Below are 20,851 nucleotides of genomic sequence, written 5' to 3' on the forward strand. Positions count from 1 at the left end.
CAGGATAAACATGGATTTAAGACAAATGGGATGCACGGAGATCGATGAAATTGTTGAAATTAAGAGTTTATGACAGTACTGAAAAATGCGAAGAGATGTCACATAGCCCATAGGGACATTGTCATCTTCTCTAAGTTAGCATGAGCACGCTGCAGATTGTCTGCTGCTTTGCAGACGTTACTACACAAGTTTATTTTGTCAAATGTCACTTTTGCCATTTTTACATGAGAATCTTTTGCTGTATTCTCACCCTGCAGGTTCCTGGGATTTAGTATGACCATTGTGAGCAAGGTTGATCAACAATGCCCCTTGTTATTCTGTTCTGGTCAGGCCCTAGCACCTAGACAAAACATATAGATGCAGCTGGTGTTTGGGAATACGTACTTTCGTCTTACTGGAATATACGAATAGGTGGAAAACACTTTGAGAGGGTCCTTTCCAGGGAGAAGAGCAAGACAGCACCTATGATATAGATCTACCATCTAAACACTGAGGTATGGAGTCTGCAGATAACGCTCAGAGATCCTCTAATATATCACCATTCTGCTACTATACAAGGGAATGGACATTAGGCTATACTGTCTTTTCATAATGACAGCTCCTTTCATGATTTACGGGCTACTTGCTATGCTAACCGTATTTGTGATATGCAATTTCCTGCTTATTGTCACACGTATACTGTATATTAGAGCACGTTAGTTAAAATAAATATTTGTGTCTCTGCTAGATCTTATTGAGGACAAGTACAAGAGTGTGAGCGAAAGGGCGTGTCTTGCAACCGCGATTTTGAGAGAGTCGGGAGTGTTGTGTTCTGGGGGTCTAACCACTTGTTTCTCGGTGAGTGAGTAGGAAAACAAGTGAGACACTATTGCTAGTTGGTCCTGGGCTCATGGGTACTAAGGTGGTAGGATGACTCCGTCCCTATGCAGTAAGGTTCCATAATCCTATACATAGTGCTGTGTTTGTGCAGAATCCCTGCAACAGAGAATTAAGGGGAAGCTCTGTCAGGATACTTAAGAAGCACATAGCACACTCACACCTATCACCGTAAGTTCAAAATATTAGCAGAACTCAGACACACTGCTTCAGAAACGGCTTTCCGACCACAGTACCGGAGCCACAGGGGCAAACCTTTGCCAGACAGCGTGGAAAATCTTCATGAATAGTCACAAGTGACTAGGTGAACATGATCACTTGTAAAGTGAATACTATAGATAACATTTGATTGGAGTTGGTCAAGTAATTCATTTCGATTACTGAACTAGAGTGCTTTAATAGCATTGTGAAAAAGGAGACAGAGAGATACTCTATCCAAATGTAAAAGCAAACGTGGCCTCCTTTAAAGGAGAGTTACTAATACAAGTAGTGCCGGAATCTGGATCAAGGTACTTCATATATTCTCTTACAGAAGCTTCCAAATCCTAAGGGAAGGTTTAATCCAAGTGGCATAGCCTTGCTAAAAGGAAGAGCTGTCTCCCAATGATTGTTTGGGCAGGGAACAGATAAACACAGACACGATTGCAGTACAAGTATAACAACTCAAAGGTGACTAGAGCTTTATTGATGGAGAAGAGAGAAGCATTCGTACATTTCTGCATCTATGGTGATAAGATATTATAAAAAATATAAATGCCACCAAGGGTTAATGTGGCAATTCCAATTTTAGCCGGGTGGACGAGACACACGTTATTCTTAAACATAAGAATTTGGGAGGTGCTAAGGAAGAGGCTTGTTCTCATTATTAATTTAGCGCTCCCAATTTAAAAAGGGTTATGAGCAAACTACAAAAGCATAATTTCTGAAATTATAATATTAAAAGACCCTACAAATTACCTTTGACTCGGCAAGAAATATAAAAGTTGAATAATGAAATGGCTGAACGCTAGATGGAATAGAAGTAGCATATGAAGGGTCAACGTGATTAAAACGTATACATTGCATTGTTGAAACCTTGTCTTTGCACTCAGAAGTTGAATATGTGCATAAATACCGAATAAAGGTTAAACGCCTGAGGGTTTTGATTCACAGACTCAGCATCAGCAGACACTTCCATCCAGACATGGGAATAACTCCTGTAGAAAAGGTACTAGTTTTGCCGATTGATTCTTGGAGCACATTTCTAACCATGGGTGGGACAGAGGAGCTATTGGCCGTTTGTCTGGCACAATGTTGGTTTGACGGCATTTATAAATGTTTTAAAAGCCTTTTCCCACCCCGAAAAGCTATTTATGTGAAGATATTTTACAGTATGTTTTCGAAATGGTAAAAAGGACTCACATTTCTATAATTAATCCAATAGCTACAATGAATTTGTACAAATAAATGCACCTAAATTGAGAACATGGCTAAAAACAGACATATGATGCGATAATGATCCAGCTTAAGTAAAGGGTTCCTCTGAGAAATAAACAGGAAAAAGCTATTGAAGGCCATGGTTCAACTTTAATTCTTAAGAAGAAAACTAAATAAGGTAGCATAACGAAATGATAGCCAAATAATAATCTCCTGAAGCAATGTCACTTACAAATTGACAGAATCTGCGGCTGGTGATGGTCAATCACAGATTTCAGGATACTAGAATTCCAAAAGAGAGTGCACATTTATTTATTACAATACAGTGTAAGGGAACCAGACTGGTCCTAAAAGGAAACCACGCTACTCAACTGACCCGCATGCTGTATGGCTTCTTCTCGTGGATCTGGCAGTTTTATCTGAGGCCATGGCGGTGACGACAGTGAGGTTTTAGGTACATACCTGCCAAAGTAGACAAAATTAGCTGTAGTAAATGCTCAAAGTGTGTACATATAAAATTCAACAACATATTTGTTTTCACAGATATCAGACTATGCTGAAATAAACTGTAAATGTGATAGAACATTTTTAATCTAGCAGATTAAGATTAAAATTCGAGCTATTTTTTCTTATACCCAACTGCTGTGCTTTAAGTAAGCAAATCACTGAAACAGAAGAAAGAGGAAAGGAGCAAAGGAGTCAGGAGGAAGATAAACGTGGGAGAGGGGTTGGCCTAACGGCTAAGGCGCTCGACCTCGGACCTGGGGATCTGGGTTCGAGTCTCGGTAACGACGCCAAAAAAAAAACCTGTGATTCTGGGCAAATCACTTAATCTCCCCGTGCCTAAAAAAAATGAAAGTGTGTCCTCATGTAACGTAACTGGTGCTATGTAAAGCGCTCTGATAACTGATTCGGTTCGGTTCTAGTTCGCGCTATATAAAACTCTGCCAAAAAAAACAAAAAAAAAAAACAAGTGGTACTGTCGGTGGATTCAAAAATAGGTCATATGGAAAGAAACATAGTGAGTTCACCATTATCTAAAACAGACTTTAAAATAAATGTTGACTACTGTATTAACAGTAAACAGTTTACCATGCATTTGATACAACGCATGCTATTACAACGCGGTTCTTATAACAACGCTTTGTTACATTGCATACCATTGCATACCATTACAACGCAAGTCGTTACAACGACTTGCTGTAGGTGGCAGAAGGTGTTGGATTTAAACTCCAACACCTTCCCTACTGTTGCACAAACTGGAGTTGGAATAGTAAATTATAATATTCCAAAATCTAGCACCGCCCCCAGCAAGTTGTTGTAATGACTTGCGTTGTAATGGTATGCTATGTAACAACACGGTTGTTGTATTGACCGCTTTGTAATGGGATGCACTGTAAACGCATGCGATGTAACGTGGCCTATTCAGTATTAACACATGCACACAGCAAACATTGTCCCAACACAACCAGTAAATATGTAACACATTGTGTTGTAAAAATCAACTTCATGAACACCGTTTAATGAACTTATCATACAAGACCATCTACTTTGTTGTTAATAAAGACATGACAGAAAGACGACTTATACGGTGTGAAGAATAATATTTTTTTATTCATACGGAGTTTTACATAGCACCACAAATAAACACTGCAGAGCACTAGGAGGGATGGAAACAAATAATAAACAAGAAAAATGTAATTAAGGGGTTAGGTTCCAGTGGTGCAGATGTTGCTAGTTCAAAATCAATTAGATTAGATCCCTTTTCAATTGTTTTTTCAAATGACGATGTTTGGCTGGACTTGACAATTAATGGTATGTCTGTCATCAGCCATGGACTTCCGACGACCTTCTGCCATGGTTTAGCCTCATCAAAAAGCTTCCAATCTCGTATTTGACCAGTCCAGAGAAAGGAAACCACTTTGGTGTCAGTGCTTGATGATCTACGTTGGGGCAGCTGGAATCTGTGCTGGTGCTGCTGGAAGTAGTCTCGGTGTTGCTGGACTACCATCTCCTACTCATTCTTCCTAGATCACCTGAGAGAAATCCTAAACCAAACCTTAGCATGGATCAACTGTTACCTGTAGCACCGATCCTAGAAGGTTTTCATACCTCCGTTCAGATCATATTCCAATTCGGTAGTTCAAGCATTCCCTCAGGGATCTCCCCCGAGTCCTACTTTATTAAACATCAGCGCTTTTCATCCTCTTTTTCAGTTTAAACCTCTAGAGCTACATGGACGTTACATAAATTCTATTTTCTCTCAATTGACACGGCCACAGCTGAGTCCCCCAAATGTAAAGACTTAAATTTGGATTCATGCTGGATCATGATCTTTCTCTCACATTTTTGGTGAATAAATTGGCCTCCTTGTGCTACCTGCTTTTCAACCTCTTAGGAAAAAATCTTCCTTACCTCCTGTGCATCTACCATCCGGCAATAGTCAACTCACTTTACATAGGTGCTCCAGCAGATGTCCACTCTCTACCACAACAGTTCCAAACACAGCCGCCAGACTAGCCATCCCCTCTCCTTTTCTTTCCAAAGTACTCATCAGCCACCAAAGCCTTAAATGACCTTAACAGGCTCCCATCAAAAAGCGTACACAGGTTTTTTAGGAGGTTTGTCTCCTACAACTCTATGTGAACTTAGAGATTATCTTTAGCAATCTCTTATTTGTGCCAAGGTTTTGTCGAGTCAAGAGCAGGAGGTGGGGCTTTTTCCTCAGCTGCAGCCTCTTTCTGGTAAAGGGCTTCCCGTCTAACTGCACACTCAAACCCATCTTCTGCATTTTCACGAGTTCATGAAAAGTTGGCTATACTCCAATTAGCCCCTTGTTTTGATGAGCATTCTTTAAGCACTCATCTTAGCGCCAGAACACCATCCTTGGTAACCACAAACTCTACAAAACCACCACATAGCATCACAGGTCCTACTTGAAAATGATTCCCAGGTTTCCGATCGGTCACAAGAGAGGAGGTCAGTGGTTCAGCCTAATGAGCTGGTGAAAGAAGGGGAGTTGTGAAATCAAGACCAACCCCTTCTGCTATAAGGACCTTAGTCTTTGCATCATTTGAACAAAAGAATGGCTGCTTTTTCCAGTGTTAATATGATCCTCCAGGCTGTTATCCAGGTAGATGTAGCAAGGGCTTGTCAAACAAATACTAAATAAAAAATTATATGAATGTGGGTATCATAAGACACGTTTGAAACTCAACCACACATACATCTTGTACTAGTGATGATGGAGCATGCAGATACTGAGGAGGAGAGGGAGGAGCTCCATGATACTCTACCTGCCCCTTAGTGGGAGGATGAAGCTACTATTTGTGTGTGCTGGCTCTAGTTCTGGAGGAAGGAAGGAAATCAAACAAAACAGGACCAGCATCGTACACGTCTATTTCTTAAGCCGCTTCAACATAGGAGCATATGTCCTAGTTCGTTAAGAGGTCAAACTGGCACAGGGTTGCTAACAGCTAAACAATTACAATTAATTGAGCAGATTATTTGAATGGATTTTGACATTTTAATTACATCTGAAACACCAATCACCAAATAATGCCAATGACTTGTTTTAGAGTGACACGTCATTTTTAGGTCGAGCTGGTGCACATCTCCTGTCCCACTTTCCCAGCAAGCGGATAACACATACACACAGACACACGCACACACACACTCTCACACACACACACACACACGCGCGCATACCCCCCCGCCCCCCCAACTAAGCCCCACTCACCGCATCGGCGCCACTCCTGACTTCTGCAGCCTCCGCGGGGCTCTCCCTCAGGCATGGGAGCCCCACGTCACCACTGCTCCTCTGGGCCAGCCACTCTGTGGGCGCGGGCTTCCCGCAGAAGACGGAAATCCCTCCCCACGACAGCCATGACGCACCCGAACTTCCGGTTTCGGGATGGGCACGCTCACGGGCAGGCGTGGTGGAGAACAGGATCACACAACAGTTTTGTCTGGCTCTATTTCAGGTCTTTCGTTGAAAGAATATCTTGCATCTTTGGAAAGCGCAGTACTTGTTAAAGTCCAGTCAACTTGCCGGTAATCACCAGCTGTCTATTCATTAGCACTGAGAGAGATTTGTTTATAATCAGAAAATCACTGTTGGTGTTTGTTTTCTGAAATGCGTGATGTTACTTATTGTCTGTATCAGTTGCCAGTTACATGTTTTAATCTCTTTCTTGAAACATGACTAAGAAAGCTGTGTGATAACGCATGCCCGACGGCTGCTCCTTGATGCAATACATCATGCGGTGTGTAATTGCAACACTTCACTCCGTCTTTTGCATATGGACTTTATCGGGAAAAGTGCCAGTTAAGAGCACAGTGCTGAATGGCTGTTTAGCCTAATCTAAGAGACTCTGATCCAATCAGAGCAGTCAACAGGAACTCTGTCCAAATTATACCAGTCTCCCCGCTGGTCGCTCTTCCATGCAGAAGGTTGTTGAAGCTATCCACTCTCCCCATGACTCCTACATTCTGGGAGTTCACCCTTTGCTACTGTAGCATTTCCCGTTTGGGTTTGAATTACATGCTCATGCTAACACTCCAAACTTTTCAGTATCAATCTCCACCGATACCCTGGGATTTGCAGCTCTATACTTTCACCCCTATCAAAAAGTATCCTCGGCGGGCCAGTGGCGCAATGACGTATGTTGCGGAGCAGAAGATTCCAGGTTGGACTCCTGGCTGGCTCGATTGTGGATATAACTTTTTTCAACCAATAATATAAACATTACAATGATCTATAAACATTATAAGAAACTACATCACGCCTGCTAGACCATGAAGTTCCGTCCTGTGTGATATTATAATAAACTGATCTGTAAACTTCGTTACACAAACAGCTAGGCATTTGAATTAAATTACATACTAGGAATTTAACGCCAATATTTTTTATTTTAAAGTGGGCCATTCAGAGTTTTCAGATAACTGTTGATTTGCCAAAGGGCCCAATATTTTCATGGAACAATAAATGCTAGTGAATTTTTGAAAAAGCACCTTTACTAGCGTGGTACGAACCATCATAATGGCGGTCACGGACGCAGCTGCTAGCGACTTATTCCATTGAATCTGGGCAAAATAACGTGGCATCTGAGATACTGGTGCATGGCCACGGTTCTAGAAAAATAAATAACAAATGTATTGTGTCTGCGGAACAGTCATTCTTTCCGGTTGCGATGTATAATGTTGTGCACAAACAGTTGTATTTCCCGCCACACCGGCCTTTGCACTTTCACTGCAGTGGAAAAGAACTAGTTAAGTCGCGAGTTCTGAGTGGCTGCCTGACCAAATCGAAAAGACTTTGATTCAATCAGAGCAGGGGACAAAACATACAAAGTGACATCACTACTCAGAGCAGAAGGATGTTAAAGTTGTTGTGACTTTCATTGCCCGTCCATTCTGTGAGTTCCTTAAGTGAGCCCTTTATACACCTCAGTACTTGACTCTTGCTACTATCTGACCTCCTTAATGTGAAAGAGCTATAATTTAGATTTCGGCATATGCATTAGTGGTGCAGCAGGTGCAGCGACATCAAGACAGTGGGTCCTTCAAACAGTTTATATGTGCATTTTAAGCATCAGCACAAGGATAGAGACCAATTAAATTGCTGCTGTTTGCTACCCGTGCTTGCATAGCAGTGTTTCATGCACGTTTGTTGTGCCGCCACCGTTATCACGGTTATCATGGCTACTGCCACCCAACTTCGGTGTCCAATACTGCCGTCTATCTTAATTAATTTTTTTATAATTAATGCTGCAAAGTTTCCGAGGCTTCTATTAATATGTGCACCTGAATGTTAGCAGAGATCCTATTAATAGCATGGGCATGGTTCATACTTCATATTAAGGCATATGCATTAGTGGTGCAGCAGATGTAGTGGCACCAGGACACATAGCTTAAATGTAGGCGTATGCATCAGTTGTGCAGCAGGTGCAATGACACCAAGACAGAGGAAAGAGGGGCCCGCAGACAGTGTTGTTCGACGCAGTGGAGGACAATGGCGCCTATTTTAAAAGCAGTGAACCTAAACACTGCTCACGTGTATAGTCTTGAATCTTTTTGTAAAGCTTTGTTTTAGCATAATTCTGGTTTGTTTCTTTTTGTTATGACGGGGTTGACGCGTTCAAAATGTGCACTGGTTTACATTTGCTGCGAGCGCTGTGGGGGAGGCTGCAAGCAGGGAGGAGACCGCCCTGGGAGGTCCTGCTGCATTGACCTGCATTGACCTGGTGCCGTGAGGGGAACGGCGGAGGACACACTAGCGCCACACCAGTGCCATCATCCTGACCGCCGCGAGGGCAAGGGACCACATCCCCCAGGTGCCCCGGCGGTCAGGTGACGTCAGCGGAGCACCCGGAGGCGCGGGGAAAAGGCAGGGGAGCCGAGCGCTGTTTGCGAGCGCTGTGGGGGAGGCTGCAAGCAGGGAGGAGACCGCCCTGGGAGGTCCTGCTGCATTGACCTGCATTGACCTGGTGCCGTGAGGGGAACGGCGGAGGACACACTAGCGCCACACCAGTGCCATCATCCTGACCGCCGCGAGGGCAAGGGACCACATCCCCCAGGTGCCCCGGCGGTCAGGTGACGTCAGCAGAGCGCCCGGAGGCGCGGGGAAAAGGCAGGGGAGCCGAGCGCTGTTTGCGAGCGCTGTGGGGGAGGCTGCAAGCAGGGAGGAGACCGCCCTGGGAGGTCCTGCTGCATTGACCTGCATTGACCTGGTGCCGTGAGGGGAACGGCGGAGGACACACTAGCGCCACACCAGTGCCATCATCCTGACCGCCGCGAGGGCAAGGGACCACATCCCCCAGGTGCCCCGGCGGTCAGGTGACGTCAGCGGAGCGCCCGGAGGCGCGGGGAAAAGGCAGGGGAGCCGAGCGCTGTTTGCGAGCGCTGTGGGGGAGGCTGCAAGCAGGGAGGAGACCGCCCTGGGAGGTCCTGCTGCATTGACCTGCATTGACCTGGTGCCGTGAGGGGAACGGCGGAGGACACACTAGCGCCACACCAGTGCCATCATCCTGACCGCCGCGAGGGCAAGGGACCACATCCCCCAGGTGCCCCGGCGGTCAGGTGACGTCAGCGGAGCGCCCGGAGGCGCGGGGAAAAGGCAGGGGAACCTCTCGCATCGCGAGTCGCGCGCGGGAACGCCGGGCTAAGCCCGGGCAAAGGGCGGGCCCTCTACGGCCCTCATCGGACATAGGAGGACGGGGACGGGCCACTCCCTTTGGCTGTTTGTTGAGGTAATTTACCAACTCCTATTACATACCTACATGCCCAAGTCCAAAGCAGGGGATATGCCCAATACAATCCCAGATGATATATTTGCTCATTCATCTTCTTCCTTCCCATGGCTGGAGGACTTAAATAGTCTGTGCAAAGTCAAATATGTTCCAGCAGCACTTTCGCCCACGCGAAAACGTAGCAGCTCACTATTACCTACAAGGGAGCTGAAATCTATACCTCTCAGGGTTACCCCTGCCAAAAGGAAGCTTGAGGGGGACAAAGATAATGGGATTCTTACTAAACCTCAAATATCTGATAAATTTGCTGTAAGTCCAATTCCACCTTCAATTAATTCTCCTTCTACTGTGCCACCTGATGTCCATCTGGACGATGTGCAACCATCTCCCCACCAGGCCCTTCTGACCACGATCGAGCAACTGTTGAAATCCTTAATATACCCTTTGATGGACAAAATCAATACACTAGAGAATAAACTCACGGGGCTGGAGAACTCCATTGACTCTCTCCTGAAACCATCAGCCCACGTCGTTACTACTGATTGCTCGCCGACAACCGCCCATACAAATTTATCTAATCCGATTATTCCTCATGATGCGGCGCCTATTCAACCATTAATAACCACTTCCTTGTTGCCTACCAAACCCAAAGGCCCCTTGAAAGTGACTACACCACGTTTTATTCCACCTAAACACGTCCGAACCACCCACATACATTTACCGCCTGAAGCAGCGCCTTTTGTATTAGTCCTATCGGGAGTCCCTGAACTTACAAAAGGCAAAACTGAGAGTCACGAAGAACTTATGAACAAGGTTAAGTTCTGGTTATCAAAAAATAGACCTCTGCCTTACCATCTAGATGGCCGCATAATAAGTGTCCGGAGGGTGGGATGGATTGGACCCCTTAAAAAAGACATCTTGGGGGACTTGATCCTAATTCGATTTAGGAGCAGACATATTGTGCCATATTTGCTGACATGGCTACCTCAGAACAAAGATGGTCTTATTTCCATTTGGGACCTATATGACTTTTATCCTTACATGCCCTATAATCATTCAACCAGTACACGGGGCTTTGATAACATCCCAGTGGGCAGAGGAAACCATTTTAATAGTTTTTCACTGCCTACTAATTGTCCCAAACCGTGGTTTTACAGCCCTTTGTGCTGTAATTATTAAATCTCTTTGGAATACTGTGACTTATAACGTTGCCTAAAGATAGTGCAAAGTACGTCTAATACGTTAACTGTGTAAAACTAAAGCCTTCAGGAGATTTATTTAATTTTAAAATGTTTTTGAATGTATTGTTGTATGTGTCTGTATGCTTTTATGATTTTCATGTTTAAAATCGAATAAAGCTTATTATTATTATTATTATTACATTTGCTGTTGTCCGTGGCTGTTCGGCTTCAGCGCCCGTCTGTACTGCCCCCATCCCCATAACTTGATTATTGTTGTCTGAAAAGCAGAGCAACCGGATCCCAGCCATTCCGAAACCCCAGTAAAACGCCGTATACCACGTTGAGGGAGTTGGAATTTCAAGTCCATTTCATGTTAGTTTTCAGTTTGGTTTCAATTTAAGTTTTCAGTTTGGTATAACATTTTCGTCGTTCGTAGTGCCACTTAAGAAGTGCTTAATTTTTTTAATCTGCAGAACCGAACCCGTGACATACTAGTAACACATCACTGTATGGGTCTATTAGCTTATTAAACCAGGTTAAAAATTCAGAGCACATTTACCAATCCTGGCTCAGGCAAAGCGCCCGATGGCGCTGATGGGGCTATAAATATTAATTTGGGTGATGTGAAGAGGCCACCTCTTTGGGTCTATAAAAAAAAAGGTCTGCGCATCAGGTGTGCTTTGATATGTGGGTGCAGAAATCATTCAATTAACCATATGTCCCAGAAAGTAAAACCATTGTACGTGCTTCCACGGGGCAAACTAAAAGCAAACAAGCATTTGCAATGCAATAGGTCTAGCATTTGTGGGAGTTTGTTATTGACATTGTAAATGACAATGCCTTTTCTTTATGTTTTTAAAACCAAAACATAAATAAAAGGCATTGTCATTTACAATGCCAATAGCTCAAACTTAAATAAATGTGAGACCTATTGCATTGCAAATGCTTGTTGTACTGTGCTGGGAGAATAGAGTATGATGCCACCCGTCCTCAAAAGTGCCCTTCTAATTCAGTTAATGCTTTGTATTTTTTCCTAGGGAAATCCAAATGAATCGAACATTTCAGATGCAAGGTTTGTTTTGAAAGGTCATTCAACAGTGAGAATGTTTACTAGACTTGTGGAAAGAGGCATGAATAGTATGATTCTTTACACCAACTGGTCCTTAGGGTAGACTCGGTTAAACCTCCATTTACAGCCAGGATAAGCCTCTGTGTTTACCATGAATCCGTTCTCTGACCCCAGCAATATTGAAAAGTTTAGCAGGTCAAGAAAGGAAGGTACAATTCTGAGAAGTTCTGCCGACAGAAAGGTCCTGCAAATAACAGAGCGCCGTTTTTCCAAGAAACAGCACTTGCCTCTAATGGTCAGCATCAGATCAGCAACAAACAAATAATTATGCATAATGACTGGAAGTCAATTTAACGCATTCGGGGCAGATGTCGGCCGTTAACACAGCGAAAGGAAGTGCGTAGACGAGCCTCTCTAAGTAAAGATGTGTGCTGGACGGGAGAGAGGGAACATTAAATTGTCACCTGCAACACATTCTAACCTGCCGAGTGACAAACACACTAATTTTCTTAATATGTTTTTTCGTCACCCTGATTTTTGCCTTACAATACATGGCCTACGCCATACGTGTTTAATCAGTGCCCCTTTTGAAGTGATCCTCACTTTTTTTCTTGGGGACTCACAGTTGCACGCGCCGCCAAACTCACTAGCAATCCTTCTTCCTTGGGACAGACCGGGGCGGCTCTAGGCTCATGGCGGACCTGGGCAGGGAGCATAGGTAGGGGGCCCCGGAAGAGGGGGTCCGGGCGGGGCAGAGGCCAGTGAAGAGGGGGGGGGGTGTCAGGGTGTTTGGAAGTGGAACAGAGCCGGAGGCCACCAAATCCCTGCCAGGGGCCGCCACACAAATATGTATCCATCCTCAGAGGATTATTATATTAAGGATATATATTGGCATGGCGGCCCCTGGGGTTTGGCAGCCCTGTGCAGGTGCACAGCTTGCAAATGCCTAAGGCCACCCCTGGCGACAGAGTACCACACACTTCTCATGTAAGATCCCTACGTCCAGAGGGCGTTTGGCGCACACAGCCCTTGAATGGTTCACTCATAGGGGTTCTAAGAGACATCAACGAGAGACAAGTTGGAGTTGTCTATGAGGTCCATCAGAACCCAGAGGTGAAAAACATCTCCATTATTCACTGTTACCCTATATTTTTATGTTATGTGTGGCCCATCCACCCCATCATCCCCTGCTCAGATGAGAAGCACAGAGGAGTTTACAGAGAGCAACACATAACAAGGAGTTCTGCCACCCAGTTCCACGCCTGTAAAAAAAAGAAATGTCTAACAAATATATATTACATATTAAAAAAAAATATATATATATATTCTAACAAACACCACACAGAATTCCTCCTTTGTTGTCACAGGAAAAATGCGGAAAGCACGGACTCCAATTTGCATCAATTCTTTTATTTATTCTTCTTCTTCTTCAAGATAAGTTTCATCGGCAGCAAACAGCCACTCGACGCGTTTCGGGAGGATTCCCTTTGTCACGAGTCTAAGGATGTGTGCATACATTGGGTATTAAATAAACATGTGACTCTCGAGTGATAGACATAAAGGAAACATATACATTCAAGTTCGAATGTTAGCATGCAGGTATATATATCTCAACACACAAAATTAGAACAGATAGTCTGCGCTCTCAGGTAGTGCCAATATGCAGTTTATTGCACCAGGTAAATCAATAAACTGCATATTGGGACTACCCGAGAGCGCTGACTATCTGCTCATTTTTTGTGTGGTGATATTGTCGGGCTGCACTGCCGTCTTTTCTGTGCCACCTACCTTGGGCCAAAGGATCCTTGTTGGGGCGTCGGTGTGTGAGATACAGACAGACACACACAAGATCTGGTTAGATAGTGGTCGGTGTGGGAAGAGTAGCACGTGCTTTCTTCTGCATGCCTTTCACATTCCACTCGGGACTCTGGGACATGAGGGGAGCTGGAAACACAGGGGGAAAAACACCTCCCCTTGGGACATGGCAACAGTGGGAAACAAGGTTTTTCTCACACTGTTGTCAGGGGTGTAGCTTAGTCAGTAAGCAGTGGCGGCTGCTCCCAGGAAGCAGCAGTGGGGCGGAGAGGGGGGCAGAGGTACCCGCCAGCCAGCCGTCTGGCTGGCCGCCGCCTCTCCTCTCCATCCTCTTCCTGACTTCTTCTGTCAAACAGGAAGAACCCGGGGTTCCAGGTTCCCTATACCCAATCACAATGCTGCAATGCAGCGTTGTGATTGGTTCGAGCGCCATGCTTCGGCACACAGCCAGGGAATGGGAGCCTAGGCATGTTCTCTACCCAGGCTGTAATGCTGCCTGGGTGGAGAACATTCATGCCCACTTACATGGTGCCCACCACTCCTCCCCCTGCTCTGAGAGCACAGCAGATCATTCCGCCCTGCCAAGATGCCGCAGCAAGAACAAATAAAATGAGAACGTCTAGTTATTATCATGTTTAGTTTTCCTGTTTTTTTTCACAGCAAAAAGCAGTGGGGCGATGCTCCTTCGCCTTAGCGGAGGAGCCGCCACCGGTTGGGAGTCTGACAATTCTCAGCACGCAACAATATATACCCAAATAAAAATTACAGGGGTGAGCTAGGGAAGTCAGGGGATGGAGGAAAGGGGGTGGTGAGAAGTGGTAATCAGTGCAGATAGGAGAATTAGTGTGTAGGCATTTGGAATAATGAGCGTGCGTACCCCACCTTGGGGGACAGGAGTGTAGGCTGGGGTGCCAGAGATCCTTACTCAGCCCCTATTGCCCCGATGCTTGAAAAGGGAATAAGGACGGGGTAACACTGAAGCATCTTTGCACATTTTCATTCCATGCCACCCTTGCTCACAGGGTGAGAAGGCAGATGTGCGAGGTGCTGTGTGGCACTGCTAGAGTGAGACCCCACAGTTTGGTGGTTGTGGGGAGCGAGATCAAGACTAGTGTCACTTGTGGGAGGTTTGTCCTGGGGTCACCGGGCATAGATGTGGGCGGTTTCAGCCAGGTGAAAGTTGGATGAAATGAAGTGTAGGGATTGGTTTCAGTGTTAAGATGTCTGGCCCATGTACTTATTTCTGTTGATGCCTGGTTTGCTTAATTTGTGTAGGTTAGTTGGAATTGTGTTAGCTTGGTTTGCAACTGTGTACATATTGTTTATAATCGGTTATTCTTTTGTAGGAGAGAAAAGTTTGATTTCAATGTTACAACTAAATACGACCAGGGTCTAACCCAAGCAGGGGTGAGTATGTGGTCATTGCCTCTGTTCTGTTAAATGGGGGTGAAGTAGTGATCGAACTGGGCACCCCCGAAGCCTATATGGCAGCATAAATATATACATAAGGCTTTTAAGTCTCAACATAAGTGAACAGAAAACTCAGTGAGATTGTCTGCTAATTATTTACAAAGTGCATTATACAGTTACTAAACTTTTTTTTATCTTGTACTTAAACATGTGAATGCACATTTATACTCAGACACCAAACAAAAGGCTTGTCCATTTAAAGCATCTGTTTGCAGTGGATGCATAACCCTTACATAGTTTTCCAGGATTGTAACTGGGCGTGGGAGAAATTTCTCCTTTGTTAGTATAATCTTACGAATTTCACATCATGCGGGTTATGTGACATTCCTGAAATTATTGCATGTGCTGTGTTTCCAGCAAAGTTTTAGTGTGAGACCACGAGAGCAACCAGAATGCAAGTGACTGTTGTTCGCGACAGTTGTGTTTTTTAACTATTTGCTTAGTGTGAAATGTGTTCTCCCATTTTATCACGCTATAATAGAGCACTTAATGCCAGTTTTGCACTTTACGTGAATTTTGCACACCTCTAATTATAATTTGTGACCCACAGGGTGAATAAGGATTGAAGCAACAAAATAACTAACCACAGAGCTACCTTGCTTAGGATACAAAACCATTGACTATGTTTACATGCAGTGTTTTGGAAATGTTGCATTAATGCGGTGCTAAATTTATCGTCACCCTGATACCACCACACTGGACCCAGCGTGTTTTGTCCCACAATGCATGAATGAATGGATAACACGGACATGCAAAGAGAGCCTGAGGAAAGCTGGGAGGTGTGGTGCTTCAGGGAGTCAGAGTACAGTCTTAGCAAGAAGATGATTCTACAACTAACTTAATCGTTCTAACGGTGAAGGATCCATTTGTGTTCCGACCAATGTACCATCAAAAATCACTAAGTGCAGCTCCAGAATTCTCGGTTACACACATGGCTTTGGGAGTGGGAAATGGGTAGTGTTGTGGGGGACAAAAAGTGTAATTAGAAGCCCCTATATCTGTCTGGCTGAAAATGACCCTACATCTGACTGGCTGAAAATGGCCGAACTCCTGACCTGAGCTGCACCGTGAAGACTCGTCTAGAGGGCTGTGAGCAGCTCTGGCATGCTTACGCCCACCGTGCACGCCAAGTTATTGGGGTCATCTAGCCGGGTATGCAGTGCAAGTGAGGAAGGACAGGCACTCAATTTTAAAATCACATCCACATTCTGGGCCTCGCCTGCACAACAAACATGTACATAATGTTATACAATCTCACAGCTGCAGGCTGACACAGCACATTAACAATCCGACTAGGGCTGCCATCTGGCCTGGTTTAGATCGTCACGATTGGAATTTTAATGTACCTGCCAGTACAAAAATTTGGTAAATCTCCTAAAACCGATATTTTTCCCCCTATCAGCACATACTTTAAACAGTAAATGCAAGACGAAAACACTCTGAAATGTGTTTTAGATCAGCCTTAATGACCCCTTGCTGATAATTAAAATAATCAAAGATTGAAATGCTATGTTAACAAATGTATAAACCTGATTTCATATAAAGTTCTACTTAAGAGTAATGTCAGGTCCTTGCCAGAATCATAAAAAGTGAACAAATGGCTAGCATTTTCTCAAGGTGCCAACCCTAGATCATACCCAACTGTTTCAGTGGGCCACGATATGAATGTAAATTTATTGAGTGAGGTGTTTCACCCCAAACACTCCCGAAGGTATGCCCTCGACTGTTGTTACATCACAGCAGCAAACAACTGTATTTCGATCCGATTATTCACGATAGAGGTTTCCAATGAAAGCCATTACAGAACATATATTTATATGTACAGTACAAATAGCAATTCAAATGATAGTAAGAAATACACAATAAAAAGGTGATGCAACAAAATAAAATAGCAACCAGGGAACCTGGCTGTGCACATTGCTTGCGATCATTAAATTATTGTGAAGGTGAGCACCATATTAAAAACATAAAAACTGCTAGAAAACTAAGAGATGGGATAGGTTAAGAAGTAAGAATGCAGAGGATCAAGTGATGAAAGAGAGTGTAGTTCTCGAATGACGGCTTCCAGGCAGTGAGTTTCAAGGCATTAATTCATCTGGCACCACAGCAGGTAAAGACTTCCCAGCAAGTGGGAAGTTTATGGAAGTGGGCTGAGATAGGCATTTCTAGTAACCCTCTTGGATACATTTACCCAAGGAAACCAAAGCAGATGACCAACTTGTAGGGAGTGAGAACTATATAAGATAGGTTTCCATAATGTACTTGTTAACAAGTTAGTTCCATAGAAAACTGCACGTCATCAAAGGTTTTACGCTTCATAATAAACTTATTATGGGAATACATTTTTACTCTATTCACGATTCAGAGGGAATCCCTCTCTCCTTACCTCGTTTTCTATCTGCACAGGTTTATTTCAGCTCTTAGATAATCAGCTGTTTATAGGTCAGCCTTTTCTAACAAAATGATTAGATGGAATATGAGCATGTCTTCGTACCTCTCAATCCCTGTACATATTAATATTAGGAGCAAAAAGGCCTCTTTAAAATATTAATGATTATAGAATCATCTTCTCTGTTACTCCCCAGTGACAATAGCAATGTTGTTATCTTTGTTACTCTCCAGCTGAAGCCTAGACGCTCAGTAGAGTATCTTTACTGAAGGCAAAATATTTTGCTTATGTGGGATGGCACATGATGTAGTTAGTTGTCCCCCAACATGGGAAGTGATTACATTCACAACAACATGGGTGAGGGCACGGTATTCATTTTAACTAATAATACACTATGTATGAAATCCCACCTGCAGAGTTGTCTTGTAATAATAAAACACCTCCAAAAACAAAAGTGTACATCAAGGTGATGGTTTATTAACTTTATTTGAAAGAATTATTGGGCAAATGCTGCTGGGAACATAGTCACAATATGTGTAGGTGCACGCGTACAATACAAAAGACCAGAACATCTGTGATCTTGCTCCAAAATAGTGCCACACCTTCAAAGAGAGTTAGGAAAAACAACGTTATAAGCCCCCGTCAATTTTATTTGCTAAAATGTATTATTGGCAAAATTAATGCACAATTATCAAATCTATGTTGTGTTTTGACCCAGCAAAATGTCTGCTAAGGATCAGTTTGACCTATTTAATAATGTTTTAATAAAACTGCATTTTCTAAAAATCACTCAATAAATCAATCTGTATTCGATTTAAAAAAAGATCATAAAAACAAGATAAAATAATACAATAAGAAAGATACATTAATTCATTATCACAATATTTTGGTAGCTGTATGATGCAATACATTAGAATATTAAAACCATCATAATTCATCAAACATGGATAATATAAAACATGATTAAGCAGATGAAATGCCCCGTTACATCCCCTCCATTGTTTTCCTGCTGAGAATGGCCATCTTAAGAAAGCAACAAACAGTAAAGCAACATTTCTGGACTATCCAACCTTTGAAGATAGGTTAGTGCAACCCTACATTTGAATCCTTAATATACGCACATGCCATCGCTGTACTCACAAGTTAAGAAACAATGTAATCTAAACCTTGCCTCAGGTAGGGCTGGCATAGGGAGGAATGAGGAAGGATCCACAGGTTAAGAAAAGTAGGAATATCAATGTTCATCAGTGGAATACATTTTCAAGTATCATGAGTTTCCAACACCTAGTAGCACATTTCATAATACAGTAGTTAGAAGTCAGGAAGGCTTCAAGAAAAAACTGCTACCTAGTGGTTGCCATTTTGCAATTACATTTCAAGGTTCAGCACAGTGACTAACAACAAAACATAGGTTCACATTACCCTGGATCTAGTGATGTGCTCTGTAAACGCCGACTTTGTACTGAGGATGTGGCGTAATCTGGGGAAGAATAAAAGGAAGGCTGTTAAAAAATGTACAACAGATAGCTAAAGCAAGAATGTGTAGCATACGCAGAAAATCTGTCAAACAGAAACCAAATAAAAACAATCATTGTCAAAGCTGATAGGTCTCGCCTATATAAGAGCTATTGGCTTATCAATGTGTTTTAGCCATGATGTACACCTGCGTGGATGCTGTTCAACATGGCTTAAAGTTAGTGGTGTTGAGTGGCATGGAGTGGATTGTCAGAGTTGCATAAAGTGGAGTGGTGTAGAGTGTTGTGGAGGGGCATAGAGTGGAGTAAAGTGTCATACAGTGGAGTGACAGAGCAAAGAGATAAAAGAATACAGCGCACAAAACAGATAATGTGTAGAAATGTCATCACTTAGTGTATTGATTTGATTAAAATATGTTTCCACTACACATCAGAATTTTATTTAAATGTGCTTTATTTGTGCTTTCCTAATTCTGATATATTCTGAAATATCTGCAGTTCATTTACAGATTTAGATTTTGATGTGAGCTAGAAAAATGCCTTTCGTTTTGAAGCAAGATGGTTGCATAAATATTCTTACTTTGAAGTCAGAGAAAAAAAGTAAACACCAAGCTCCCGCAGAAGACAGAGCCTGACATTTGACTTCTGAATTTGAATGCACAGTAACAAGATAAGATTACGATTTAAAGAATTGTTTACAGAAAGCGAGCACTGGTTGAAGAATATAGTTAATGGGCTATGCTGCACAGGAAGAATAAACTCAAGTTGAACAGCCTAAAACAAATAAAGCCAGCAAATAGAAAGCAAGCAACTGTGAACTACAAAATACAAAGACAATGGTAAGCAATGGGCGAAATGCATTTCCAGGGAAGGTTTCAGAATGTTTCTAAGAAGTTGTTAACAAGGCTTCAACTCGTAAATACAGGTGCAATGCATGAGGGGATAGTGTACTAAGACTGAGGGATGGTATGGGAAAGGGATTGAGCTGGGACTGTGGGGGCTGCTGTGGTAGCCGTGATCATTCTTAGGCTGTGGGCTCAGCCAAGAACTAACCTTCCCCCATGCCCTCAAAACCTGGCTTTTCACCTACATCTAGTTCCTTCCCGCTCCCATCTATTCAGTCGACTGCCTCAGTGCCGGGACACCTCCGCTGGGGGTAGCTGCGCGCTACACAAACTCCTAAAAATAAATCACTTTTTTTTTTTAAGTCACCTGTGGTCAAACATGCTGGTTTTGCTGCTTCTGAAGCTGTGACGTCGACCAACATCTGGGCCCTGTTGGCCTGAATAGCAATATCACTCTGCAGGAATTGGTATAGGAGCAAGAGCGTGTTAAGGCATTAGCTGGTGTGTGACATGGGAGCAGCCTGTGGGGAAGCCAGTGAAGTTGAGGAGAGTGAGGTTGCAGGTTGGTGTAGGAGGAGAGACTGGGGTGAGGCTGTTGCGAACAGGACCACAGGCTAAAGCTGCAGTGAGCAGCACTTCTGGAGTGCAAGGAAGATCAGGCAAAACAAACTTTTTTTTTTTTTTTTACATCTCAGAAGTATTGAAACACATTCAATATGGTGCTTAAAAACTCACATTGTAGCACTATACATTAACTTAAGAACATTAACGCTTGAAGAATAACACAGGGAATTATGTCATCTGTTGTGGAGTGCTGGTGGCGATCCAAAAGTTGTGAAGTGGTTTTTAAAACAGTATTAGCTTTATTAAAAAATGTTTTTGTTTTCATAATTTTCCTTCCATACTTTTAGTGCCTCTGACACCATTCCTACCTGGTCCCATTGTGTCCTTGACTCCAATTAAAAACTTAGCATTAAGTGAATGACACCGACTATATAGACTTAGGTGGCATACAGTGTATAGCTGGTCACTTTGAAAATATCCTTTCAGGCAGAGGGCGTGTCC

The 20,851-nt window shown here is 43.3% G+C and overlaps 1 protein-coding gene across 1 annotated transcript in view; it reads right to left on the reverse strand.

Moving 5' to 3' along the window:
- The window catches only part of MRPL21 (mitochondrial ribosomal protein L21), an 81,124-nt gene that overhangs the window by 54,809 nt on the left and 5,464 nt on the right, over positions 1 to 20,851 (reverse strand). The window contains exons 2-3 of the mRNA XM_078684056.1: positions 18,889 to 18,946; positions 2,669 to 2,754 (exon numbers count right to left, since the gene is read on the reverse strand). Coding sequence (XP_078540182.1) covers positions 2,669 to 2,754; positions 18,889 to 18,946 — 144 coding nt within the window. The remainder of the gene's footprint in view (positions 1 to 2,668; positions 2,755 to 18,888; positions 18,947 to 20,851) is intronic.

The sequence above is a fragment of the Lissotriton helveticus genome, chromosome 3_1 (assembly GCF_964261635.1).
Source record: "Lissotriton helveticus chromosome 3_1, aLisHel1.1, whole genome shotgun sequence".
Classification (NCBI taxonomy): domain Eukaryota; kingdom Metazoa; phylum Chordata; class Amphibia; order Caudata; family Salamandridae; genus Lissotriton; species Lissotriton helveticus.